This window comes from Culex quinquefasciatus, chromosome 1, assembly GCF_015732765.1.
Source record: "Culex quinquefasciatus strain JHB chromosome 1, VPISU_Cqui_1.0_pri_paternal, whole genome shotgun sequence".
Lineage (NCBI taxonomy): Eukaryota > Metazoa > Arthropoda > Insecta > Diptera > Culicidae > Culex > Culex quinquefasciatus.
Genome location: NC_051861.1, coordinates 71,129,874 through 71,157,858, shown reverse-complemented (window position 1 = coordinate 71,157,858; position 27,985 = coordinate 71,129,874). Strand labels below are relative to the sequence as shown.

The 27,985-nt window shown below is 37.7% G+C and overlaps 2 protein-coding genes across 2 annotated transcripts; one reads left to right on the top strand and one right to left on the bottom strand.

Annotated features, from left to right (window-relative positions):
• Positions 1–104: 104 nt before the first annotated feature.
• On the top strand, positions 105–22,242 carry LOC6034428 (protein trapped in endoderm-1). Its single transcript, XM_038252406.1, has 6 exons — positions 105–675; positions 16,384–16,529; positions 16,598–16,801; positions 16,860–17,062; positions 21,761–21,997; positions 22,070–22,242. The coding sequence occupies exons 1-6, from the start codon at positions 600–602 to the stop codon at positions 22,173–22,175; spliced, it is 972 nt and encodes a 323-aa protein (XP_038108334.1). The 5' UTR covers positions 105–599; the 3' UTR covers positions 22,176–22,242.
• A 78-nt stretch (positions 22,243–22,320) lies between these two features.
• LOC6034427 (dual specificity mitogen-activated protein kinase kinase 6) lies at positions 22,321–26,914 on the bottom strand. Its single transcript, XM_001844693.2, has 6 exons — positions 26,442–26,914; positions 25,985–26,375; positions 25,780–25,912; positions 23,227–23,307; positions 23,046–23,167; positions 22,321–22,971 (listed from the first exon to the last, which is right to left on the bottom strand). The coding sequence occupies exons 1-6, from the start codon at positions 26,507–26,509 to the stop codon at positions 22,747–22,749; spliced, it is 1,020 nt and encodes a 339-aa protein (XP_001844745.1). The 5' UTR covers positions 26,510–26,914; the 3' UTR covers positions 22,321–22,746.
• Positions 26,915–27,985: the final 1,071 nt, after the last annotated feature.

Genomic DNA, 27,985 nt, shown 5'->3' with positions numbered 1-27,985 from the left:
ATACCTACTAAATTCCAACATATGCTTTGAATCACCAGGTTGGTCACCCTATCGCCACCCCACAGAACAAACTCCGTTCTGGCGTAGTAGAAGCAAAGAAGCCACCACACAGTACGAAGCGGATCGCCACTGCGACCAGTCAGTCGGCAAGGAAAGGCAAAGAGGAGCGCACCACACTCATCCAAAAAACACCCATTCCAGGACGTGTTGGTATTGCCCGGAGCGAGAGAAAGAGCGCGCGCGCGAGCCGTTTAAATACCATACACATCGGACAATTATGCACGATGACGATGGCTGTACGGCTATACTGCTGATATACTGAGTCAGTAGCCGAGTCGTGTTAGTACAACAGAGCGATTGGTGACTTTATTGTGGTTGGAGCTCGGCGGAGATCGTGACGAACCGGGGCTCAGTTCCGTGCGGTCGGTTATCATGTGAGGAAGAATTTTGAGTCTTCCCGGCGAGCGTCGTGAGCGTTGTGTGTTCTTGGTTAAACTTAAAAAGTGCCATCAACAACTACCGAGAAGCGAAGAATCCTTTCCATTGATGAGTTGAGAACGTGTCAGACCAAAGAAGAGGGAAAAGGAAAATCTGCAAACATGGTGGTGTACTCGTATACTATGTCGATATTCGCGACAATCAGCGCGAGCCTTGTGTTCGTCTTTGGAATCATAGGTAATAACCGCATACGACTCGTTCGAGTGTGCTTGCAAGGAGTGCCCCAGAGTGATACTGTATTATCAATCTACTGATAAGAAATAACCCGCAAAGTACCCGTTTTGTTGACATTTTAAAAACCTAAAGAAATGTGCCAATCAAACGCGTTGAGAATGCCGTGCTGCGGTGAAACTGTGATAAAAGCCTGCTTTGATGCCGCACGAAAATCGCACCAGGATTATCGTTTGGGTGTAGTGTCCTGGGTCCATCACAAAGTGCGCCCGTCAATTTAGTGTTGGAAAGCAGAAACCACAGAACCGCGTTCAATGAGCCGGATGTGTCCGCGCGCAAAGGGCACATGTCATTAGTTGGTTTGTGGACGACTTGCGGTGTGTGTGAGTGTGTACATAATAAACACATTCGGTTCTAAATTTGCCGCGGTTTGCATCTTCCCGGTGCGGACTCGGTTGGTCGTTGAAGAGAACCATATGGTTTAAGGAGAGTGCGATATGTTTACAAGCAGGTTTGGTTTATCGAAAGAAGAACAACAAGATCGCGATGAGATGCAATGTGAGGGATAATGCAGCATCCTGGGTGGAGAATTTGCGTGTGTTTTTGTTAATTTGCAATTAGATTTGATAATGGTCGCTCTTCATAATATCTCTTGTTTTGTTTATTCAAAACAAATTGTTTAATACCGTCATCTGGGGCGAATCGGGTCACATGGGGTGAATTGGGACAGTAGTCTCAGCAATGTTGCGGCCTAATATTTGGATATTTTTGAGTGGTTTTGGTTAGACCAGATTCAGAGCAACAAAATGTATGCATTCTCTTCCAAATTTGAAGCTTTTAAGTGCTCTTAAACGTGCTGCCCCTATTCATACTGTAGTCCCGATTCGCCCTAATTGACGGTTTTTTTATAATCACTGTGTTTACTACAATTTTTACAAATTCAATTGATTACGTCAAAAGTAACAAGATTTTTTTAAGCTTCATTTGAAAATGTTTGTTCAACTATGTCTCTTAACTTTTAATAAATAATATATCCTAGGATGTAACAAAAATAACTTTTTGGCGGGCATTCAAGGGTTTGTTCCGGTGGGCGTATTGAGCCCAAATCCAAAATATGAGCTTGATTGGACGTAACAGAAGCTGGCGCTTTGCATTCCAATTTTATATGGGATTTAACCCGTGAAAAGAGATTTTTTTCAAAAATTACAATTTTTGAGGCATTTTGGCCACTAAAGCGGTTATTTTCAACATCATTGGCGTGTAGGCCAGATCCTTGCGTATTTTTTTGGAGCACCCTGGAGCTCGATACAGACCTTCAAAGTTTGGCATTTTTTCGAAAAATCGGCCCCGGAAAAAAGATATACGTCGCCCTAGACGCCATTTGATTTTGTTGGGGCCGATTTTTCGAAAAAATGCCAAACTTTGAAGGTCTTTACCGAGCTCCAGGGTGCTCCAAATTTCAATGTTATATATACCAAAAGATGGCCTACACGCCAATGATGTTGAAAATGAATGCTTCAGTGGCCAAAATGCCTCAAAAAGTGTCATTTTGAAAAAATCTCATTTTACGGGTTAAATCCCATTTAAAATTCAAATGCAAAGCGTCAGCTCCTGTATTTTGGATTTGGGCTTAGTATGTCCACCGGAACAAACTCTTAAAGGTATTAATTTTCCATTCAGTTATTTTTGGTAGGGAAAAGTAGGCCGTTTCGTTGCTCCAGAAAGACAGAAAAAAAGGTCGTTGAAGCACTCATTTGAGTGCTAACATGTAAAGCATTTACAATTACACCAAAAATATACGAATCTTTTCAGGTTGAAGATCTGTAGACTTATTTTTCGCATTTTTTTTTCGAAAAATATGTATATTTCTTTTAAGGTTCTGAAAGGTATCACTCCCGGTCATATTTGTTTTAGAAAAAAAAAACATTTGATCGTAGATGGTGTCTTACTAGAGTGTAACAAAAATGACTTTTTTGCGGGCATTCAGGGGTTTGTTCCGGTGGGCCTACTGAGCCCAAATCCAAAATATGAGCTTGATTGGACGTAACAGGAGCTGGCGCTCCGCCCTTCAATTTTAAATGGGATTTAACCCGTAAAAAAAGATTTTTTCAAAAATGTCACTTTTTGAGGCATTTTGGCCACTGAAGCGTTTATTTTCAACATCATTGGCGTGTTGGCCAGATCCTTGCGCATCTTTTGGTATATATAACATTGAAATTTGGAGCACCCTGGAGCTCGGTACAGGCCTTCAAAGTTAGACATTTTTTCGAAAAATCGGCCCCGGCAAAATCAAATGGCGTCTAGGGCGTCGCGAGGCGCGACGCATATCTTTTTGCCGGGACCGAATTTTCGAAAAAATGCCTAACTTGCCAACACGCCAATGATGTTGAAAATAAACGCTTCAGTGGCCAAAATGCCTCAAAAAGTGACATTTTTGAAAAAATCTTTTTTTACGGGTTAAATCCCATTTAAAATTGAAGGGCAGAGCGCCAGCTCCTGTTACCACAGAGAACAGATGTATATCATTGAACAAACAGCATTGAAAAACGTGTGTAAAAATTCAAACCAAAATACGTTGAAAAGAGCTAGGGTGTGCACCATCCGCCTAGATAGCGCCACTTCCAAAATCATGATGGCCTACAGTAGCAGAACGTTGGACCATCTAATCACTACATAAAACATTCCGTACGAACGACATCAGACCAATGTCTGACTGCCCTTCATTAGAGGGTTGCAATTTTACGCGTCAAAGAAGGTAAACAAAACGAAATCGGACATAACATGTGTAAAGGGACTATTTTAAGTTGTCGCTTGAAAAATAATTTTGGAATTAATTTTCTGTTATGTTTTCGTTAATGTTAATGCATTTTGCATTATTTTTAGTCAACTGGAATTATACAGAAGTGAATTTTATATTTAAACGAGGTTAACATTTATTTTCTTTCGAAATTATTGAGCCTTTTTCATTGTTAAGTCAAGTATTCTCAGCCGCGACGGTGGCGCTGCCAAGCGTATCCTGCACACTCTAATTTCTTTGATGCAAGATTGTATGCAACGCATTTTTTTAGTTTACACGGTTTACACACAAGTTAGAACCAAGATGTACATCTGTTCTCTGTGCTGTTACGTCCAATCAAGCTCATATTTTGGATTTGGGCTCAGTAGGCCCACCGGAACAAACCCCTGAATGCCCGCCAAAAAGTCATTTTTGTTACATCCTAGTGTTTTACACTCTTGGGGCAATGACTGTCAATGATGGTTCTGGATTCAGGATTCAGAAATAGTTAATTGAAATGAAAAATTAAATAATATGGCCGATTTATGCCTTTCAGAGCATTAAATCTTGATTCAGAATGTATCAATCAAAAATGGTTTCCTTTGCGTTGTTTGTGTAAGCATTTTAATATCGTGATTAATTTTTCACTTCAATTTACTATTTACTATTTAAGAACCATTATTGACAGTCTTTGTCCCAAGAGTTAATGACACCATCAACGACTTATTTATTTACGGTTATTTTAAAAGTTTTAAAAGTGATGTTTCAAATGATATCATTAAATATGTTTATTTCCTTTTACACCAGACGATTTGGAAAATAATGCGAAGAAATGTTTTTTTTATCAATTTATAGCTACATTTAAGCCGTTTAGGTAATCACAGGTGAAACTACTCATTTCTAAACCACATTTATCCTAGACAACAAAATGCTGAACCATTTGTCATTTGTTGATAATTGCCAAGCTTCACCTCCATCAACAGAAGCAGCGTGACACATCACACAGTCACAGTTTAAAATTCCAGCAAACTGCAAGTGTCTCTTTTTTGCCTTATAAAAGATATACTACACGACTCGATTGTTGCTCGGAACTAAATGATGATTCACACCCAATCGTGTCGAGCGTTAGTCGTGGAGTCTCTTCATTCACTCCGAGTTAGTCCGTTTGTCTTTGGTGTGTGTTTTTGTATGTGACATGGGTGACCGTCAGGTTAAGTGCCAATAATAAATAAATAATTAATTAATTGTGGGTATTTTAGAAAAGTCGACCGCGCGCTTGCACATGCACATCAGCGCCCCACGAACACATCCCAAGATCGGGTGGCGGTCGTCAAAGTTCAATGGAGAGTCAAGAACGTTTATTCGTTATACTCCAGTTTCCAACCCGCAGCAGCAGCAAAAGTGTATTGAGGGAAATTTCTCTGAAAACTTGCAGAAACAGCTGGGACGCTTTGGCTGAGCGCTGCAATGCATGGTACCCTCAGTAGTTGAATTTTAAATTTATGAGACGAAATCAACTCGTAAAAGAACCAACAAGTTTAAGAAATTCCAAATATATTTAGCAATCTAGTATTTACTTGTGGAAACCATATGCCTCGTGAACGAAATGATACAGAAAATGAATTCAATTCCAAGTCTAACCGCTTTAAAAGAGTGACGATTCGCCCCAGATGATAGTTGAAACATTTAAATGAACGCATGGAAGCTTTGTATTATTTATTATTTTGTAAGCAACTGAGTGTACAAAACAATCGTTTACAAACCCCATATCCAGAACCCCGGGATCGTCCGTCGTCAGCGCTCCAAGCCGATGCAACCTTTTCTCATCAGCATCAGTGCGAGTGCGGGCGGTTCTCATTGCCCGGAGTTCAGTTTCTTTGAAATTAAATACTTTACCATCTCTAAAAACGAGATCCCTGGTCGGCAATGACGCGATAGCTCAAGCCAAGTGTGCAACAACACAAAACACTTCTTCGAATACGCGCCACTTTGGATTTCGAGAGCCGCGGTTTATTTAACGTTGAGAAAGAGAGAAAGTGAGGAAGGAGGGACCACATGATTCACATGGACGATATATGATCGCATCATGTACGCAGTTCTTGTCCTCGATTAATTTGGTTTGTCGGTTTCGACTAATAGGTCTGACATGGGGTGTTTGTTGATTCTATATACTGTTTCGTCAGTTGAGTGAAGCCTGAAAATGTTCTACGTATAATTTCTTGTAAATGAGATCGAAATCATAAAATATCAACCGAAACTCATGTGATAAAACATAAACAATAACGTTCAATTTCATTGTGACCCGAGGATAGATTTAAGCAAGATATAGCAAGATGTCCCGCCCGTGTGGATCAATCGGACCGCGCACTGGACTCACAATCCAGAGGTTGTTGGTTTGAATCCCGCGGCGGGCGCTCTCAAAATTAAAAGTGTAAATATGGGTATCCGGCGCCGTCGCTCCGTGAAGTAGGGTACGTTATCCATTAGTGCACCTCTTTCCTAAAGTGGACCCTCTCAAGGGTTTTTGATGAAAAATTCAAAAAAATCACAATTTCAAGCGTGGTGTTGTCTACAAATCTTTCATTAGGCATGTTCAGCATCATTTGCAACAATGTTGATTGACTTTTAATTGTCCTTTTCATCAAAGTATGTATTTTGAGTTCGGCATCTGAAATCAGCCATGGCCACTAGCATTTTCACAACAAAACTGCATTTCTATTTTATGATTGAATTAACTATGCAATCATTTTTTGACTGATTATTTAACTTCAGTAAGTCGAAATAATGTAATTTTAAGGAACTTTACTAAAATAAAGCGAAAAACTGCTCATTTTCGAGCAACAATTAGGGGGTTCAATATAGGACAACGAAAATCCAAACTTTTCCAAAAGTGGACCCCTGTTAATTAAACCTTCAAAAATGAAAAAAACTGTGTATTTAAGCAAAAGTTTCTCTTAAACATACAATAAATGCTTGTTGTTATCAACCTAAATGCATTTTTTTTTTAATTATGAGTATAAATATTAGCTGTTTCATGTTAAAAGTACCAAAAATGCTGAAGCCGTAAAAAAAATGATTAATCAAAACTATAGTCAATTGTACATTGTAATTATAATTGCATTATAATTGCAGTTTGAAATGATATTTTATAATAATAAAACAAGAACAAAACATTTTTTTTTAATAAACATGCGTGGTTTTATCAGCAACTGGAAACAAATCTATTGTTTAGTTTCGGTCAACCATTTATGTAATTAATATGAAAAAATGTGCATCAAAATTCATTTTTTTTATTATTTTTATGTGTACAGTGAATTTTGAAACGTTTTCTCTTATCTTTTTCGTAAATGAATGTTTTTTAAATGTCTGTTATGTTTTTTTGTTGTTTAAAGCCAAATTTGTTGACAAAACATATTTGTTTATGATGAAAAGTGAGCAAAATCCATCTTTTATTCATTATATCTATCATTAGACCTACACCATGCATCAAAACATCAAATATCGGTTAAATTTGGTTTAAAATAACAGTTTGCCTATAGTGGACCCGGGTCCACAATCGGATTATGGACCCGGGTCCACTATAGGAAAATGGGGTTATGAAAAAGGGCTTAAAATATTGAAAATTAGTGAAAAACGTGCATCGGGTCTACTAGGGGGTCCACTAATGGTTAAAATACCCTACTCAAACACTTAGGAGCCCAGGGCGGCGAAGTCCTTGTAGTTAAAAGGAAGACTCTAGTTGTTGGTACTAACAATTGTGACCGACAGCTATAAAGTCAATTTCGTAGATATACAACCAAACATGTACTGGCTTTAAAACAAAACAAATATTGGTCCCAGTTATGATTTGTAGAAAAGCCGTCGTTTCTGGTTGCACCGGAAGCAAAGCAAGATCGCCCCAGCAGCTGGACACCGAGTTGCGGCTGAGGACAAAACGCAAAGGCCAGCAGAGCCAACCAAGACCCCTACACAATCCCCCTTCCCTTCCCACGCCTTGTCTTTAACATCAATCCCTTCCCTACTAACCCCGAGTAGGCCGCGGGTAATCGGCTCCCCTCCCACTAACATTTACACACAAGATCCTCTGTAATTATTAAGTCAAATGTAATTACAAAAGCCGACTCGGTCCTAACCAGGTCCCAGTACCGAAAAGGACCTAATAAAAATAATTTTATGAAGAAAAAAAATATGATTTGTAGAACGTATTCTGTCCTGTCCCATTCCCCAAAATGACCCATTCCCCAGAAATATTTAGGATCTTAAAAAAATGAATGTTACTAATTTGTCATTAGGCATAATGGTCAATTATGAATTGGTTTATGAAGACATTTTTGACTTAAGAGAGTTTTCAGATTTTTGAAGAAGAAAAAAAAACAACTTTTGTCAGCAGTTAGCACAAAAGGGGGAATCTTAACACTTCACACTTTGAAACTAATCGCTTTTTCAAATAAATAGTGAATTACCTATTTAAAACTTTTCTGGAAATGGGTCATTCTGGGGTGTGAGATAAAACCTGTAAAACGCAACATATTGAGAATTAATTAATTCAAAACATTCTTAACCTGAGAATCACATATATTTCAAATGGAAATGAGAAAAAATGATTTGTTAATCAGGGTGGCCCATTCATGTTGGGAAATCGGGAAAAAGTTAACCAAACATTGAAAAAACGTTGCAATGGAAATTTGGTACCGGAGATAACACATTTTGAAAAAATGAGCTTTTTGGAAAATGTCAGTGATGGAATTCGAAAGCGAAGAAGAAATGCTTTGCCCGCGAGCGAGCGGTGGTGGTAGTTAATTTTTTTGAGGCAGCTTTAACATTTATGTCATTCGCTGCCTAGCGAGCGAAGGAGATAGCGTGTAGTCCTATTCTCTCTTCGCTCGCGCTCTCCTTCGCTCGTGAGCAATTCTGGCTCGCGAGCTGGTCCGGTCGCGAGCGCTATCGAGAGCAAAGAAGAGCGGCAGCTCGGGTCTCGCGGTCGAGAGAGAGTGAAATGTTTCTCGCAAGAGCGTGAGAATTCCAACACTGCAAAATATCGAGAATAAATACCATATTTTTTAAAATTCATGTTAGATGTAAATTTTAAATTGTAATCGAAAATATGCAATTTCAAAATTTAAAGCTTTATTTAAAAAATTATACCTTAATTAACACTTACCAAAATCAATGTTAACACAAGTAAATCTGTGAGATGCTGTTTTTCAGCAACCATTTGTCTGATAAAAAGAACATAGAGTTAATTTAGTTCTATAGTCTGATCAACAAAGTCCACAGAAGAAAATTTCGTAGTATCGTTTCAAAAGGGCGAAACCTTAGATGTTTACAAACAGTCCATTTAACTTGCTTTATTGACAGTTCACGTTGAGAAAGAGTAGGATAGACTCCATGTTTACATCCAAGGTTTTGAACGATGGTAAATTTACTATGGAATTATACTGCCGCTCGAAGCTCCGTCCCATATGTAATTTCTTCAATTTTAGGGTGATGATGCAGTTTGGTTCAAAACCAATAAAATTTAGTACTTTGTTCTAGAAAACCGGAGAAAATTCACCTTTTCGTGAAACTCTAACACGTAGCCTTATGGGTGGGACAAATTTGACATGCGTTTTTCTCGGCTTGCTGTTTTAACACATGGTACGAACTGGATTAGAGCGGCAGTATAATATAAATATTTACCAAAAATTTGCTCAGCTATTCGACAATATCAGAAATATTTTAAAATTGCAAAGGAATGCCGAGCTACCGTGTCCGTGGGGTTACGGGTTTCACTTTGTGAGTGGAAGATGATGGGTTCCATTCCTGTCTTGCCTGGCAAAATCAGATTCCCTTTTTATCGTAAAAGCGCCTAATACTCCGATTCAAATATATCTTAAAATGAATCGAGGAATTAAAAGTTAGAGTGTGTGCGTGCAACATGGAGTTAAACTTTTCAAAGTGCCATGGTAATTTTCACAGCAACTTCACAGAAAGTTTAACTCCATATTGCACACTCTGCAAATGTGTAATTTTACCACTTTTCTGTTGTAATGAAAATAAAAACTCGAACCGGTGTCCTCTGGATAGTGAGTTCAGTACACGGACCGATTCATCCACACGAGCGCGACTGATTTCAGTGAGGGTTAATCTAAATTTTACCAAACGTCTTATTTTTAAGCATAAGCATAAACATAGGTGCCCACCCGCAGTTGCTACTCCGTTATTGACCAGGACCTCCAGAAGTTACATCCACGAGCCGTGGAAGATGAGTGGGTGCTTTCCTCGCTTCGCAACTTCTCAAAGGCCTCTATCATGCTGATCAATACCGGCGCCGGCCACGACCAGTGGTAGGGTCACGGGGAAGTGGATGGGAATGTTAGTCCGATACTTGAGTGATAAAGACCGCCCAATCGACTGCATCTCCGACAAAGTATCACATGAGTTTTGAGGGGGTTAGTAGATGGGTATGAGGTCAGGATTCACGAGTGCCAGTGATGTGACTATGAGCATTAGAGTGTAACAAAAATGACTTTTTGGCGGGCATTCAAGGGTTTGTTCCGGTGGGCATACTAAGCCCAAATCCAAAATATGAGCTTGATTGGACGTAACAGGAGCTGGCGCTCTGCCCTTCAATTTTAAATGGGATTTAACCCGTAAAAAAAGATTTTTTCAAAAATGTCATTTTTGAGGCATTTTGGCCACCAATGCGTTTACCAAAAACATCACTGGCGTGTAGGCCAGATCCTTGCGCATCTTTTGGTATATATAACATTGACATTTGGAGCACCCTGGAGCTCGGTACAGGCCTTCAAAGTTTGGCATTTTTTCGAAAAATCGGTCCCGGCAAAAAAGATATGCGTCGCGCCTCGCGACGCCCTAGACGCCATTTGATTTTGCCTACACGCCAATGATGTTTTTGGTAAACGCATTGGTGGCCAAAATGCCTCAAAAAGTGACATTTTTGAAAAAATCTTTTTTTACGGGTTAAATCCCATTTAAAATTGAAGAGCGGAGCGCCAGCTCCTGTTACGTCCAATCAAGCTCATATTTTGGATTTGGGCTTAGTATGCCCACCGGAACAAACCCTTGAATGCCCGCCAAAAAGTCATTTTTGTTACATCCTAATGAGCATTTTGTTTATCGGTTGAAAATTTTAAATCTTAGGCAGCCGACTGCGGAAAGATAGATAGTTTATTATTTAAAAAGTTTTTTTATCGAACGCGTGCCAGCCGAGCAGTAGTGCTATGGGCTGGACCGAGGGCTGGACTTATCAGTATATTTTTACTGTTTTTACAATTTAGATAACGCTAGCAAATTTCAAAAAATAGTAAATAAATGACGCTTTACTCTTCATAAAATCGATAGTTTGACGAGTTAATACTAGAACTGCCAGTAGGAATTAATTTTTACGATCATTTACGACGAAAATAATCGCCAAAAAACAGGACTGCGCGTCCTCAGAAGCACTGCACTTAAGAAGGCATTATTCAATTATTATGACCAATCACCCTCGTGGCGCAGGGGTAGCGGCTTCGGCTGCCGATCCCGATGATGCTATGAGACGCGGGTTCGATTCCCGCCTTATCCACTGAGCTTCTATCGGATGGTGAAGTAAAACGTCGGTCCCGGTTTCTCCTGTCTCGTCAGAGGCGCTGGAGCAGAAATCCCACGTTAGAGGAAGGCCATGCCCCGGGGGGCGTAGTGCCAATAGTTTCGTTTTCGTTTTTCGACCAATCACCCCATGCACACAAACAGCGACACAAAAGAGACGAAAATTATCGCGAAAAAACAGAACTGCGCGTCCCCAAAAGCACTCAGTTAATCTAAATTTTACCAAACGTCTTATTTTTGTATAAAAACCATTTTCAAACTTGAGTACCTATCTAAGCGATTCTTATCAATAGCCCAGCGCCAAAAATGCGCTTAAAATAACACAACAAAAGTTTTCTTAAATTATGAATATACCGTAATCTGGGGTGAATCGGGACTACAGTCTGAATAGGGACAGCAGTTTTTAGAGCACTTAAAGCTTTCAAATTTGGAAATGGATGTACACATTTTGTTGGTCTGAGTCTGTTCTAACCGAAACCAACCAGAAAAATCAAAATATTGTGCTTCAACTTGGTTAAAACGGCTGTCCCAATTCGCCCCATGTGTCCCGATTGACCCCAGTTTCTTACAAACGTAATAAACTAAATTTACCGCATACAAAATATTTTAGCAATCATAGATCTAAAACAATGGTTTGCGTAGAAACCATTGAACTTGCCGCACACATGCTCATCCCTTGACGCATGCAATATCCCTTACAAGCCATTCACAGCCAGACAGGCAAAGAGAGATAGCGAGAGTGAGAGTAACTCGCTCTAGTTTAAACCGTTCTAAAAGTATGGGAAATCCGGGATGTGCTCCATCGGTCACATCATAGACCGGCCGTCCTTCTGCAAAACCCGTTTAACGATATATATTAACTTTAATTTGTTTACATTCGCGACTGCCACCAATGTAGCACCCCTCGGCTTTAAGCGAAATTTAGAAGAACAAAAATAAATGCCCGCTATAACTGGTACGTACGTACGTTGGATGTGTCGTTCACCACAATCCAGATCACCATCACCAGAGACCAGAGTCCAACCAGTCTGGACGCGAAACGAGAACCGCGTTTGGGAAATTAAGAGAGGAAAAAGTGTTTCCATGCTGCCCTTCCTTTCCTCACCACTATCAACCAAATGAAATGTGTTGTGTGTGATAAGTGGATTTTCATTGGCGAAATGCTTCGTGAAAATGTAAATTGATTTTTCTTTATTTTTGCTTTCAAAATGCATGCAAGTCTCCTGTATACTAAAAAGGCACTTAGATGTTGTGTTTAGACATACAAAAAATAAAATATAAGACTTATTCATGTTGTGAGGCAAAAATCACCCATTTTTCTCCAAATCATAAGACTTTTTAATCATTAAAATTAAACAAACAAATTGATAAAAACGGATCAATAATTCCAAAAAAATTGACATACTGAGATGCTTTTTGTTAAAAAAAAAAAAAACAAACAAACAAACTATAAATTATGAATTAACATTTGAAGCATTTAAGCGTCACTAACACAAATACTCTCCCTTTTTCTCTGGCCCCAAACCACTTCAAGTGGTGCGGATTAATCTACCCGCGGGCCACCACCAGATCCAAAATTAAATGGTTTTTCCGGAGGGGACACGATCGCAGTACCACATCTGGTGGCAGTCAGTCTCCATGCAAGGGGGCGGGGAATTGTTGCAAGAACAGTGGTTTTCTTTGTATTTTTGTTTACAAACTCATGGCAGCAATGACCGAGCGCCGTTGAGTTGAGTTTGTGTACATTTTCCAGTTACACTTCCAACGACGTAATCTCGTTACAGGAAGGGAACCCAGAAAGACTGACTTTGAACAAGTTTTAAGATGTTTAATTAGATTGCCGTTAGATGATGATGATTTTTTTTTCTAGTGTTATAAAAGTTATCTAGATTATGATCGATTGTTGCACATCCCTTTTTTGATGCAAAATTGAATTAACAACCTCTTTTTGCGTTGCGAATTATGCTTAATTTGAAATACAGTCCCTAGTACAGTCCAGACTCGATTATCCGAAGTTCGATTATCCGTAGGTTTGTATGGGACTTTGAATAATCGAATCACGACTAAAACAAATTCCGACAAGAATTTTTCACAATTTTTCAATATTTTAAGAACCTTAATACAAAACAATGAAATCTGAAGTCTTTTGAACAATTCGGATTATTTGTTTCATCAATTATTTGCTTTCGTGCAGGAAAATATCCTGTTGAAAAAAAAGTGTTTTTTGCTTGTTATGGACCCACAGACACAGACAAAAATGTTTAAATTTGGAAGATGCAATTTTGAAAAGTTGAACATTACTTCTTTTAAGATGTAATTTTACCTCAATTTAGACTAAAAAATTGACATTACACCATAAAAGTGGTAAAATGACACATTTTCAGAGGTAAAATTACACATTTTTCTGACATAAAAGATGTACCCCTTCCCAGATATAATATTACCATGATTTTTTTTTTCTGTGTATAGGGTCTATCAAGATTTTTAAGCGAAGATGGCGTTACGAATGGTGCACGCCCGAAATGTCAAAATCGCGCAGTGGAACCAACATTAGGAAAAAAGATTGGCTGTCATGCCATGGCATACTTTTTTGATAATCGATACGGCCTAAATAGGCTTTTATGGCCTACTTAAAACCTAAAATGTTGCTTGGGTAGGGACTGTATTTCAAATTAAGCATAATTCGCAACGCAAGAAGAGGTTGTTAATTCAATTTTGCATCAAAAAAGGGATGTGCAACAATCGATCATAATCTAGATAACTTTTATAACACTAGAAAAAAAAATTATCAATCATCATGTAACCAACATTAGGAAAAAAGATTGGCTGTCATGCCATGGCATACTTTTTTGTAATGTTGGTACCACTGCGTGATTTTGACATTTCGGGCGTTCACCATTCGTTACGCCATCTTCGCTTAAAAATCTGGATAGTGGCTTTAGTCCATAATCTGTTGTTTTTATATCAAATTTAACCGATATTTGATGTTTTGATGCATGGTGTGGGTCTCATGATAGATATAAAGATTAAAAAGGACATTTCTCGGGTGAGTTTTCAAAAAACCGTAAGAGCCATCGTGACCTCTTACACTAATTTTCGTTTTTCTCGAAAATGAGACAAAATTTCATTTATTTTTAGTTTGGGACACTTGAAGGACGTGTAGATGAACAATCTCGAGCGTTTTTGATATTAATTTTTCATAAGTAGGTCGAATACCGATGTAAAAAGGACTTTGTTTACGAATGGCTCTTACGGCTTTTTCAAAACTAATCCGAGATTTGTTAACTTTTCATTGTAAACAAATAAATGTTGTTAACAGAAATGGCTTAAAACAACATCACAACCTAAGATCAAAGAAACCGTGTCAAATACCACAGCTAACATAAAAATGATAAAGAAAAAGTTTTGATGCAATTTTTTTCTATATAAATTACTTAAATAGTTGACCAAAACAAACAATAGATTTGTTTTCAGTTGCTGAAAAAATTATTTTATTATTATATTATTATTGTTTTCAAAAAAATGTTTTGTTATTGATTTATTATAATAAAATATCATTTCAAACTTCAGTTAAGTGCAATTTACTATGGTTTGATTGATTACAAATTCTAACAGTTACACACAGAAAAAAAATCATGGTAATATTACATCTGGGAAGGGGTACATCTTTTATGTCTGAAAAAATGTGTAATTTTACCTCTGAAAATGTGTAATTTTACCACTTTTCTGTTGTAATGTCGCTTTTTCAGTATAAATTGAGGTAAAATTACATCATAAAGAGGTAATATTCAACCTTCCAAATTTACACATTTTTTTACTGTTGCTGCAGCAATTTTGGTTAACATGAAAACAGCTATATTATACTTATACTCATGATGGAAAAAAATATACAATTAGGTTGATTACAACCAGCATTTATTGTATGTTTAAAAAAAATGCTGCTTAAACACACAGTTTTCTTCATTTTTTAAGCTTAAATTAATAGGGGTCCACCTTTGGGAAAGTTTGGATTGTGTTATGTTGGACCACCTTAATTTTGCTCAAAATTGAACATGAAATTGAACTGCAGTTCTTCATTTTATTTTAGTAAAGTACCTCAAACTTACATTGTTTCGACTTACTGAACCGAAATAATTGGTCAAAAATGATTGGATAGTTAATTGAATCATAAAAGCGAAAAGATGTTTTGTTGTGAAAGTGCTAGTGGTTATGGCTGATTTCAGATGTCAAAACCAAAACGCTTATTTTTGCGTAAAGGGCAAGTTGATGTCGGTCAATATTATTTTGGGTGATGCAGAACATGCTAAATAAAAGATTTTTTTGTAATACCCGCTTAAAACTGTGATTTTATTGCATTTTTCATCAAAAAACCTTCAGAGGGTCCACTATAGGAAAGGGGTCCACTAATGGATAACGTACCCTATTAACATCAAATTCGAGTTCTGCAACTCCAGTTCTTTAGTGGTTTCTATTGCAAGTATCTGCTCGATCCAAGGAGTCCAAAGGCTTGATTTGGGAGGACACCCAGACCTCTTTCTAATCCAAGGAACCTTCTATCCGAAGGTTCGAACTGACGACCTTTGATCGCATTATAAAAAGCCCGTCAAATTTCGTACAAGTTTTTCCTTGTCCACTTTTTTATTAGTATTGTTTATTCGTCAACTTATGTAGATTACTTCCATCGTCGAAGACTACGATTACGTTGCATAGTCGGGATCCCTATTTGAAAGTGCATCTTAATTCTCCAAAAAGAGCAATAATGCAGGCAGGTTGCAGTAATAAGTCTTGTTACACTTTCAATTTAATTAAAATTTATAAGTTTTTCTAAAAATATATAATAATATATCATTCCTATATCCAATTTGCCCGGTCCCCTTATAGTTAACAGGGTTTCAACTCGTTTTTTTCAAAATGGTACATTTTAAAACCTATTAGAAATGGTTAACTTGAATTCTCAATTTATATTCTATGATAATATCACAATATATTATCACAAAATTACTCAAACGCCATAACATGTGCTCTGCGCTAGACATACTGACTGACTGATCACCTGGATGAGAAGAACTGGTGACTAATGAAAGGTTAAAGAAATCCACAACACGATAACTCAGGCCATACGTTGTTTGCAAAGGTTCCGTTACATAAGTGAGTCAGCTCTTAATCGATGACATCAAGTTTGCGGAAATGTAATGATCTAATAAAGGCAACTTTACCTGTTTGATTCATAGAAGTACTATTTTCTGTTTACAAGCCAATTATCACTTAGGGGCATTCTCCGGACCACATTTTTGCCATCTAAATTTCAAAAAATCAACCAACCTAAAGTTTACGTTTTCCCTTCGCAGGAAACCTCCTCACAGTAATAGCCCTCCTCAAATATCACAAGCTGAGGAAACATCCGACGACAGCGTTCGTGCTCTCGCTTAGCATATCAGATCTCTTTTTCTGTGCCGTAAATATGCCGCTGACGGCAATCAGATTTCATCATCAGGTATGATTGTAACCTGTTAAAAAAAATCATTACAAAATGCAAAACTACTTTTTTCCTTCTTTTTCTAGCAATGGACACTTGGCGAGGGCCTGTGCAAGGTTTTCCCGGTGTTTTTCTACGGCAACGTGGCGGTCTCAGTGCTCAGCATGGTTGGCCTCACTTTAAACCGGTTTACGTTAATTCTACACCCTAGTCGATACCCTAAGATTTACACACCAATCAGTCTGGCCCTGCAACTGTTTGGCATTTGGGCCTTTTCGTTTGGCATTATGGTAAGATATTTATTTAATTAAAATAAAAATCCTATTTTGAAAAGATCCTTATCCGCAGCTACTTCCCTTGTTCGAAATCTGGGGTCGGCTCGGCCTGGACGAGGAAACCTTCTCGTGCACCATTCTCAAGAAGGACGACAGCTCACCAAAGAAATTCATCTTCCTGTTTGGAGTCCTGGTGCCCTGCATAGTCATTTCTATCTCCTACTCGTGCATATTCTATACAGTGCACAAGCAGCGCGCCAAAGTGAAGGCACACAGGTATGATTAACAAATGAGCAATTCTCGACCAAAACCGGAAATGGATTCTATTTGTATTTTTTTATTTGGCTCAAACTTTGTGGGGGCCTTCCCTATGACCAAATATGCTATTTTGTGTCATTGGTTCACCCATACAAGTCTCCATACAATGTTGGCAGCTGTCCATACAAAAATGGTATGTAAATATTCAAACAGCTGTAACTTTTGAGTGAATTTTCTGATCAATTTGGTGTCTTCGGCAAACTTGTAGGTATTAATGAGGACTTTTGAGAAAAAAATAGGTACACGGAAAAAAAATTGCGGATTTTTTATCAACTTTTTTTTCACTAAAACTCAATTTCCCAAAATATGTATTTTTTTATTTTCGTGATTTTTTGATATGTTTTAGGGGACAAAAATCCGCAACTTTTGAGCCATAGAGAAACATGGTCAAAAAATCTGCCGCCGAGTTATGAATTTTTGAAAAAATAGTGATTTTTAGAAAAAATCGAAGTTTCATGCAAAAACAAGTTTGACATTACTTTTTAATGCAAAATTGAATTTGCAATCGAAAAGTACTTTACAGATTTTTTGATAAAGGGCTCTGTTTTCAAGATATAGCCACTGAAAGTTTGATTTTAGCGAAATATTTGCAGTTTTTCAATTTTTAAAAATATTGACCATGAGTGACCATTTCTAAAAATATTTTTTTTGAAAAGTTCAGAAAATTTGCTATAAAATTGTCTAAGAGACATTGCAGATTGGACCTCTGGTTGCTGAGATACAGCGGTTTAAAGAAAAAGAAACACAAAAATTGAAGTTTTCTAAGTCTCACCCAAACAGCCCACCATTTTCTAATGACGATATCTCAGCAATTAATGGTCCGATTTTCAATGTTAATACATGAAACATTCGTGAAATTTTCCGATCTTTTCGAAAAAAATATTTTGAAAAAAATTAAATCAAGACTAACATTTTAAAAGGGCCAAATATTAAATATTACGCCCATTTAAAATGCTAGTCTTGATTTAATTTTTTTCAAAATATTTTTTTCGAAAAGATCGGAATTTTACGAATGTTTAATGTATTAACATTGAAAATCGGACCATTACTTGCTGAGATATCGTCATAAGAAAATTGTGTGTTTTTTTTTGATGATATTAAGAAAACTTCAATTTTCGAGTTTCTTTTTCTTAAAGCGGCTCTATCTCAGCAACCCGAGGTCCAATCTTCAATGTCTCTTAGACAATTTTATAGCAAATTTTCTGAACTTTTCAAAAAAAAAATATTTTGGAAATGGTCACTCATGGTCACTATTTTTAAAAATCGAAAAACTGCAAATATTTCGCTAAAATCAAACTTTTGGTGGCTATATCTAGAAAACGGAGCCCTTTATCAAAAAATCTGTAAAGTATTTTTCGATTGCAAATTCATTTTTGCATTAAAAAGTAATGTCAAACTTGTTTTTGCATGAAACTTCGATTTTTTCCAAAAATCACTATTTTTTCAAAAAATCATAACTCGGCGGCAGATTTTTTGACCATGTTTCTCTATGGCTCAAAAGTTGCGGATTTTGTCCTAAAACATATAAAAAATCTCGAAAATCAAAAATACGTATTTTGGGAAATTGAGTTTTAGTGAAAAAAGTTGATAAAAAATCTGCAAATTTTCCGTGTACCTATTTTTTCTCAAAAGTCCTCAACAATACCTACAACTTTGCCGAAGACACCAAATTGATCAGAAAATTCACTCAAAAGTTACAGCTGTTTGAATATTTACATACCATTTTTGTATGGATAGCAGCCAAAATTGTATGGGTGAACCAATGACGCAAAATAGCTTATTTGGTCATAGGGAAGGCCCCCACAAAGTTTGAGTCAAATCAAAAAATACAAAAAATAAAAATGGTCGAAATCGGCACGATTTCGTAGAGAGTTGCTCACTAGGTTGCTCAAATATAAATTACCTTATATTTTCTAGTCTACCGTTATCCTGGGGCAAATGAATATGAATATATGAATAGAAATAGTTCTTTTCAGAGCACTTAAATCAAATGTAATTTTCTAAGATGCTAGTCAAGAACCAAAACATAGTTCCAACTATTTTCCCTTTCACCCACCCCACTTAAAATTTCATTCAGATGTACAAAATCTAAAATTCGCAATTTTTTTAAGCTGATTAAAAATCTTCAGAAAGCAATGAAGAAATAACTTTTGAGTACATTATAATGGGCTTATTGGTTCAAATTGTGTCATGTGACTGCTAATGATTTGTTTTTTTTTTTTTGTCAACTTTGGCCGTTTCTTGACAAAATAAGTACCCGGCGGTCAATTTCACCCCGGTTTATGGTACGCCGTATTTTTATCATTGATTGATTGATTGATTGATTGTTGTTTATTTGATCAATTTTCCTTTGACAGGAAAAGCTACTAGAATGCTGGCATAAAAACCTGCTTCTTTTCGGTAAAAAATACAATAAATTAATACAATTATAAAGTAAATAATTGGTAAATAATAAACTGCAGCTGAAGACAGAACTCCAACGGTGGAAACCTTTACAGGAGTTCGGAACTGGCTGTAACGGGCTGGAAAGAAATAAAAGAAAAAAGAACCTACGAGATGAATGTGGCAAATGCAAATATAGAATGGACAACTGTATCGGAACAATGAATGAATTATGAAGTTATAGTTATAAAATAATGTTTAACTTAAAATGTCAATGGATTTAATAAATTTCTCAACTATTTCAGGTTGAGCTAGATACAATTTCAAACGATCTTTGAAAATGCTTAGGGATGAACATAAGCCAAATTTATTAAAAAAGAAATTGAAGTAATTTGCACCTTTGAAAGTTATACTACGTTCACCAGAAAATGTGGAAACATTTTGACGTTCAAGCAGATTATGATTTCTTGTGCCATGTTGGTGAGAAGAAAGTTCGAATTTAGTATTTGTATGAGTTTGGTTTGAAAAACTTTTATATATAAAAGAACAAACTTGAATAATGTAAATTCCTCTGACAGGCATAATGTTTTTTCTCTTTTGTATATAGATCAACGGTATGACTTCTAAGTGGAAGGTTGAAAATCGATTTAAGATATTTGTTTTGTACTATTTGAAGTTTATTTAGAAGATAATCGTAGGTATTCCCCCAGACGGCAGTTAAGTAAGACAGTAAAGAGTTGAATAAAGAATGATAAATCAGAATAAGAACATTTTTTGGAAGCTTATGCCTGATCTTAAAAACAATACCGGTTATTTTATTAAGTTTGAGGATTAACGAGTTAACATGTGAAGAGTGAAGACCAGTTAAGCCTGTTGTCCAAAAGAGTACCCAAATATTTAAATTCAGATACAATATCAATATCTGGAAACTCAATTTTAGTTTGAATTAATGAGTTAGGTGTAGAAAGGCTGGAATTTTTGATATTGATGATATTTGTTTTATTAATGTTCAATGTAAGTTTATTTATTCTAAAATATTCGGAAACTATCAAAAGGTCATGTTTCAAATTTAAATCATTTACAGAATTAAGTCTACTGTTATAAAATAAATAATCTAAGATCACCTTGAAGAGGTAAAAGAGAAAAGTCATTAAGATAAATAATAAAAAACAAAGGACCAAGTACAGAACCTTGAGGGACTCCAACATCAATCAAATTCATTAAACTACTTATTCCATTAAAACAAACAAATTGAGAACGATTTGTGAGATAACTTTTGAGCAAGTCTAAAGCAACACCGTGAATACCTGCAAATTTAAGTTTTTCAAACAAAATACGTCTATCTACCGTGTCGCTTTGGGCAGGTCCAAAAACAGTCCCAACACTTTGTCACGATTATCAAGATCATGTTGAATTTTATTCACAAGATCAACGACGGCATTAAAAGTTGATGATCTTTCCCTAAATCCATATTGCTGATGACAGAAAAAATTATTACTATAAAAGGTAGTTAGACGGTTGAATAATAATTTTTCAAAAACTTTGTTTATGGCAAAGAGCACAGAAATAGGTCTATAGTTGTTGAATGAGGAAGTGGATCCAGATTTATGAATTGGGGTCACTTTAGCAACTTTTAGTTTGTCAGGGTAAACACCAAGGATAATGCATAAATTAAAAATTTCAGAAAGGACTGGAAAAACTTCATGTCCAGGACTATGATTAAACAATAAAAAAGTGAATATAAAATTAATGAAATACGCAATATAGACACAACATAATAATTGAGTAAGTTAAATAGACATAACAGGAAGAAAATATTAAAAAAAAAACACAGATTAACAAATTCGCTGATCAACACACATTTTTCCATACCAGTTCAATTTTGACTTTTGGACATCACATCATTTAGTCTGATTCTAATAAAAGTCTGTTTCAGAAAACTTTCTCAAAAAGTGTATTTGGTTCAAACACTTTAACGCATAATTTGTCACTTCTAGCCTAGAAGTTTTAGGCTAATGCTTTGGAGTGCTTGGCGGATAAAAAAATATCTAAAAGTATTTTTGATGCACTTTGAAAAAATGAGTTTTTTTCGACAACTTTTCTAAGGTGCGGGGCAGAATGGGCCACCTCAGAAAACAAGTCATTCCGTCTAATACAAGGGTGATAAGGAATGATTTAAGGAATAAAAATAACAATACAATGATTTTTGCCTCTTAAATTTTTTTCATCTCTTTAATTCGCCATACTGAAAAAAAACGCTTCTTTATTCCACAGTGCCAGCGGTTCGGGCCGGATCGAGTCCTTTTTTCGGAACAAGGAGGACTGCCGGCTTACGGTGACGCTGCTGACGATCTATCTGTGCTTCCTGATTTGCTTCATGCCGCTGATGTTGGCGAACGTAATCGACGACGACGGTTCCCACGCAAATTTGCACGTGTTTGCTAGCGTGCTTGCGTGGATGTCGGCGGTCATAAATCCCTTTATTTACGCAATCGGTAGTCAGAATTACAGGTAAATTGGTCAAAAGTCGGTCCTTCCCTCGCACGAATAAAGCGTTTCTATTTTTTGTCGTTTCCATTCCAGGCACGCGTACACAAAGCTTCTGTCGGAAATGTGTTTCTGGAAGACCAGCGTCGAGCTGCGATCGTTCGACGAGATCAACAAATCCCGGACGGTGGACCATTTATAGCACATGATGATGACGGCGATAGTTTATGCAGCGAATAAAAGACTTAGCTTTATGTGGATCAAAGTGATTGATGTCTTTGTTTGAAGGAATATCACAGCATCAAAAGTTTAGGGAAGAAATCGGAATTGAAAAAAATATAACGTTAGATATTAATAAGTTTTTTTTTATTCAATATAACTATCAATCGAATCATACTCAATGCTACCTAAAGATGAAATAGTTATATTCGAATAATGTCCTACAGACAAATTTGTACACAGAAAAAACTTTCAAACGCATTCTCCGATCAATTTAAAGAAACTTCCGTCGAAAAATAATGATTTAGAATCGAATTATGTTTACCTAACATTTTGTGTGAGTAAGTAATTGAACAAATAGCGAAAGAAAGAAACGTGAAAAAGAAAATCAAAATTATGGCATATTAATTGTAAATTTTTCGCAACAACTGCTGCACAAAGGCGCACTGTAAATCCGCATCTTTTCTTCGACCAGAAAACTCTTAAATTAAATATGTTTCTTTTAAAAACCCTAACTAGGCGCGGCTGGTGCACTTTTCTTTTTGTATATATCACTAGTTGGTCGGCGGCGGCGGCCCGGCAGCCAAATCCAGAATCTCACTGACGAACGTCGCCACATCGGTCGTCTTTTCCGTGTGCTCCTGGATGAAAGGGTGGTTCAGCAGCTGTTCGTAGTTGTACCGGTTTTGGAAATTTTTCTGCAGGCAAGCGATGATTAAGTTTTTGAACACATCGCCGAAATCGTCCGACCGGAGCCGGGGAGGGTCATCTTTGACGACCTGGAAGCAACAAAAACCCAACAACCAATAAATTAGTATTGATTGACCGAGTAGAAAGACATTCGTCATGTTACCTGTTTTAGCTGCTCGAACGGCGAACCCCACGTGCTGTACGGGAAGTTTCCGGTGGCCATCTCAATTAAGCTTATGCCCAGGGACCAAACGTCTGATTTGATGTTGTATTCGCCAGGATTTCCTGTTGAATGTCGTGATTGTTATTCCTTGGTTACGACTTGTGTTGGCAAAAGAACCTACCTTGCGGATCTATCCTTTCCGGTGCCATGTAAGGTTTACAGCCAGCATCGATCGTTTTAGCAACGGAATCTACCAGATATCCTGTTTGAAAAAGAACGTTTTTTCAGTTTAAAGTCGTTGTCTTTTCTACCTAATTAACTTTAATGTACATTTAAATGAAACTTAAATGCCAATCGTGTTCCCTTTTAAAGAACAAAAGTTCAGTGGGGAGAGCGATTGATATTATGGCGGTGTAATATTATTGTAAAACTTAAATAAAATATTATTGTTACCTTCGCCATATTGGTCGCCCTCTTGGGTTAAGACAATATTTGAGACACTTTTAAGGTGAAACGGGAAGGCAACGCCTTATTGACTCCACGACTCGAGTTTTTGGGAGCACCTTAAACGCAAACGCCTTAAATTAAACAAGATCCGTCTGTCATGTTCAGAACTTGATTTAAGTTGAACCGATTTTGTCCAAGAACTGACGTCCCGTTTCACATTAATGTTTTATTTTCCTGCATCCCGGCCGGCCAATGTTTCTTTTTAAAAATCATTAAAATCTTGAATCAGAATACATCATATGAATATTAAAACAAAAAGTTTTCTGCACGTTGTTTGTAAAAGCATTTTACATATCATGATGAATTTTTCATTAGAATTTACAATTTCTGGGCTCTGTATCCAGAACTATCATTAAAAATCATTAATCCAATAATATTGTTACCCAATTCTGCTAAAATGCGGTAGATTTGTAAAACTTTTGTTATGAAAACACGACTTTTAAAATTAAAATCGCAACTACAACTAAGAATAACGCGATTGAGATGTTTAGGCACCTCGCTTATCTGGGGAACAGCTTTAATAGCTTTAACTCACGCACACTAGCTTACCATTTGTTTTTGCTGGCGGGTACAAATTTTAACCTAAAACTCTTCGTGTACGTACACGCAATACATGCGCACGTAGATAAGTCTATTAGAGAACCTGGAGCTTATATAATAACCTCCAGGTTCTCTAGCTTTAATAGCCAAGAAGTTTTGTGTTAATTTTATGTTAGACGAGATGCGCACCCTTTATGCAAAAACTTTGGTTTTGTATTTTCCGTGTATTTGCAAACGTCAAAGAACAACAGTTTAACGTGTACCCGTGGTGAAAAGACGCGTGTTTTTTAGGGACCTAGGCTCTCTAGTGTTTTTACTCGGCTCGGCTACGGAAGAAAAAATCCGAAACTTTGAAGACAGTCCACTCGAATCTTGTGAATCTCCGAAGACATTGTGGTCCTACACGAGCCGGAGTAGTGTTTCGGGATTGAATTCGACGGGTTTTCGACGGAAAATCTGATTGCGATCACGGTCGAGGTGTGAAGTGACGTCGTGGAACGTAGCAACCATGTCGTGAAAAAGTGCGTGTTCGTTCGGCAGCTTGTGCTGTTGTCTTTCGCGATGTGTCCGCGAGAGTGTTTGTGGGGCGTCGTCGTAGCACAACCTAGCGACGGGCATGACGGATGATGTTGAGAACACCCAAAGGTGGTAAGAGGAAGACACCAAAGTAGTAAACACCCGCGAACGCGGAAAAGCGATCAGGACGACCTCTGAGCAACCGCACCAAAACCGTTGCAGTTGAAGATGGTGGAGGACTGCTACGCTGAGTTCAAAGCGAGGAGCTGCACAACATTCTTACGATCCAGCTCAACGAGTTGATCGAGAAGCTTCCGAAGCCGAGCATCGTGCTCGTCCCGGCCGCTTCCGCGATCGCAGTTGTGCCACAGTACATACCTGCCACCGTTGCCGAAGTTTGATGGCACTTACGAGAACTGGATTTGGTTTAAGTGCATGTTCAGGAGCTTGATGGGCCGGTTCCTGAGTAAGGCTCCATCGATGAAGCTCTAACACCGTCGGCGTGATCGACCCGGACATCATAAACAACAACGACTACGAGGCAGCGTGGGCTCTCATGGTGTAGACCTATGAGTGATAATCGACAAGCACATTGGAGCTTTGCTCAATCTATCAAGGATCACAATTGAAACGCCGTCGAGTTTCGGAAATTGATCGATACGTGCGTTAAGCACTCCGAGGTGTTAAAGAATCTGCAACTTGCTGTCGCGAGGAGGAGGTGCGATCAGGAAAATTCGGCAGGTCAGATCACTTGGGAGCTGGATTGTTCTGGAACATGATAAAGTTAGGGAAAATCACGATGGCGACGAACCTACCCTCCCTCCGAAAAACGTAATTGGCATGGGTGAGTAAAAAGTAAGTTTGGACTGTCAAAATAGAAATTAAAAAAAAAAATACACTTTGCATACATTTTTTGGCAGTTTTGCAAGATTGCATAAACGAATTTCTAGTTAGTTTTTTTTTGTGGCAAAATTTTCGACATGAATTTTTAAATAAAACGTAATACTAGGTTTTGTCGAACTTAAAATTTTTCGCATGTTTCATCACAAAATGCGTTTTATCGGAAGTATTCGAAAATAGTAAGAATCGGGTAATTTAGGTAAATGTGCAGAACATTTGAGATTTTCTTGATGATTCTAATATTTTTTCAAATGTGTTGTGCCATGCTTACCTGAAATTCCAAAATCGCAAATTTTCACGTCGCCTTGCCTATTGATAAGTATATTGGACGGCTTTACATCTCTATGGATAACACGCAGCTTGGTGTACAGATAATTAAGTGCATTAACAACTGCGACTGCAATCTGTAATTAGAAATCATTAGCGTCGCCTTGCTCACGGGACACACAAACGCACCCCTGCCAATTGGTACTTGCCTTGCCGAGAATGTCCTCGGGCATTTTCCGGCCGTTCTTGAACACGATTGGGTAAAACTTGTCTATGCTAGTGTCCATCACTTCCATGCAAATCCAGACGTCGCCCTCGCGAAACAACGCCCCGTAAAAGTGGACCGTGTACTGGCAGTCACTGGCCCGCATCGAAATGTCCAAATCCATCAGCAGCCGCTTCTGCTCCTGGGTTTGACCGGTGGCCGTTATCCGCTTCACGGCCATTATGGTGTTGGTCTGCTTGTGGCGCATCTTCTCCACAATTCCGTACGCTCCCCGGCCCAGATCGCAAATTTTCTCCAGGTTGTCTGCCTCAACCACAAACGTGTTGCTGCCGATGGTAATGGTGGCCGTTTTGTCCAGGTTCCTGGGGGGCGTCCTGCAATAAATCACACATTTTAATTTAGCTTTCAAAACCCCTCAGAACTCCTTGCGATCCTCTTACATTGGGGTGGAATTGGTTGCTTCGGTCACGTTAATTTTGAGACCGGGGCCTTTCGGACGTCGGGACATTTTGGTGGCAAGTTCAAGGTTAAACCTCGCACAAGCAATAAGGAACAAACGCTACAATGCGATGCGACAACCACTCCTCACTTCTCAATCCGACACTGATCCGCTCAAGTTGGACACGACTTTTTTTACATAATAATCTCGCAACTCCGCTTTTGGACCATTAATGGCGATCTCGGCGGAACACACGATCTCGGATGTAGCGGAAATCAAAACACAGATTTTACATCACTCCCACCATCGAATGCCAAATCACACAGAACTCACGCAAACAGTCCGCTTCAAAAAACTATTTACAACTACAAAATTCAAACAATTCTACAAAAATACATTTTAATTCCACAAAAATAGTGGAAAAAATTCCTTCTCAACATGCAAATGCAAAGCGACAGCCACAGAGGACGGAGAATGACAGCCAAAACTTCGGAACGTCAACGATTGAGGGTCGTGCGTAAATTACGTGGCCAATTTCGGATTAGAGAAACTCTATTTTATATAAAAGAGATCTCGAGATAATTTTGTGCGACAGTCGAGCTTAAATTCAATAAATTAGTGAGAGAACTTAAAAAGCAAATTTTTAACCACCTAGTCAATGCCCAACTCCCCAAAGTTGAGCTTTTCAGCACTTAAATAGATGCTGAAAAGTGCTTTCCAAAAATCAAATCAATCTCTTTTTACACCTTAGCTGTGTGTTCGACCCGGGATTTTAACTGACGACCTTTGGATTATGAGCCCAACTGGCGACCAGCGACTATGTCAAGACAGGTTTTAACCCAGGAAGACGACTTTGCCGGGACCAACATTTACTTTCCCATCCGACGGAAGGCACGATCAGACAAACCTTTTCTCGAAAAATGCTACCGGTCGGCCCCGGGATCGAACCCAGACCAACTAGGGTGATAGGCAACCACGTTTGCGACTACACCACCTGTTGCCTGTAGCAAGAGAAAAGGCATAAGCCATCGGTACTGGCAATAGTGGTCAAATTATGGAAATAACCATAAGTATTGGAAAAGCTTGACAAAGGTAAGAGAGAGAAGGGAGTATTTTTTTTTTGTTTTTAGCGTGACGTTCTTTGTGGATGAAGCCTTATGGAATGTTAACAATGTCATAAACCTTAACATGTTAGCATTAAGTTAAGAAATAACCATTGAATCCGCTTTGTAAATGCGGCTCCAATACTTTTCATAAATCATATCTGGAGTTTTTTTAAGGTCCAATAAACCAAACCCCTGACTCAAGGCGGTTTAAAAAACACCCAAAAAGCAGAAACTGGAATTTTGGTTTATTGAACCTTTAAAAAAATCCAGATATGAAAATCTTACTTTTTTATCAAGTTTTTGGACGAATATTTTTTAATTGAGATTTCTTCTACCCTTGTTTCAAAAATGCACTAACAGATTACCGCGTCGTTAAAATCCATCAACCCCTGTGAAAACCATAAACTACAGATTTGTTAGGAAAGACGTACTGCTTGTT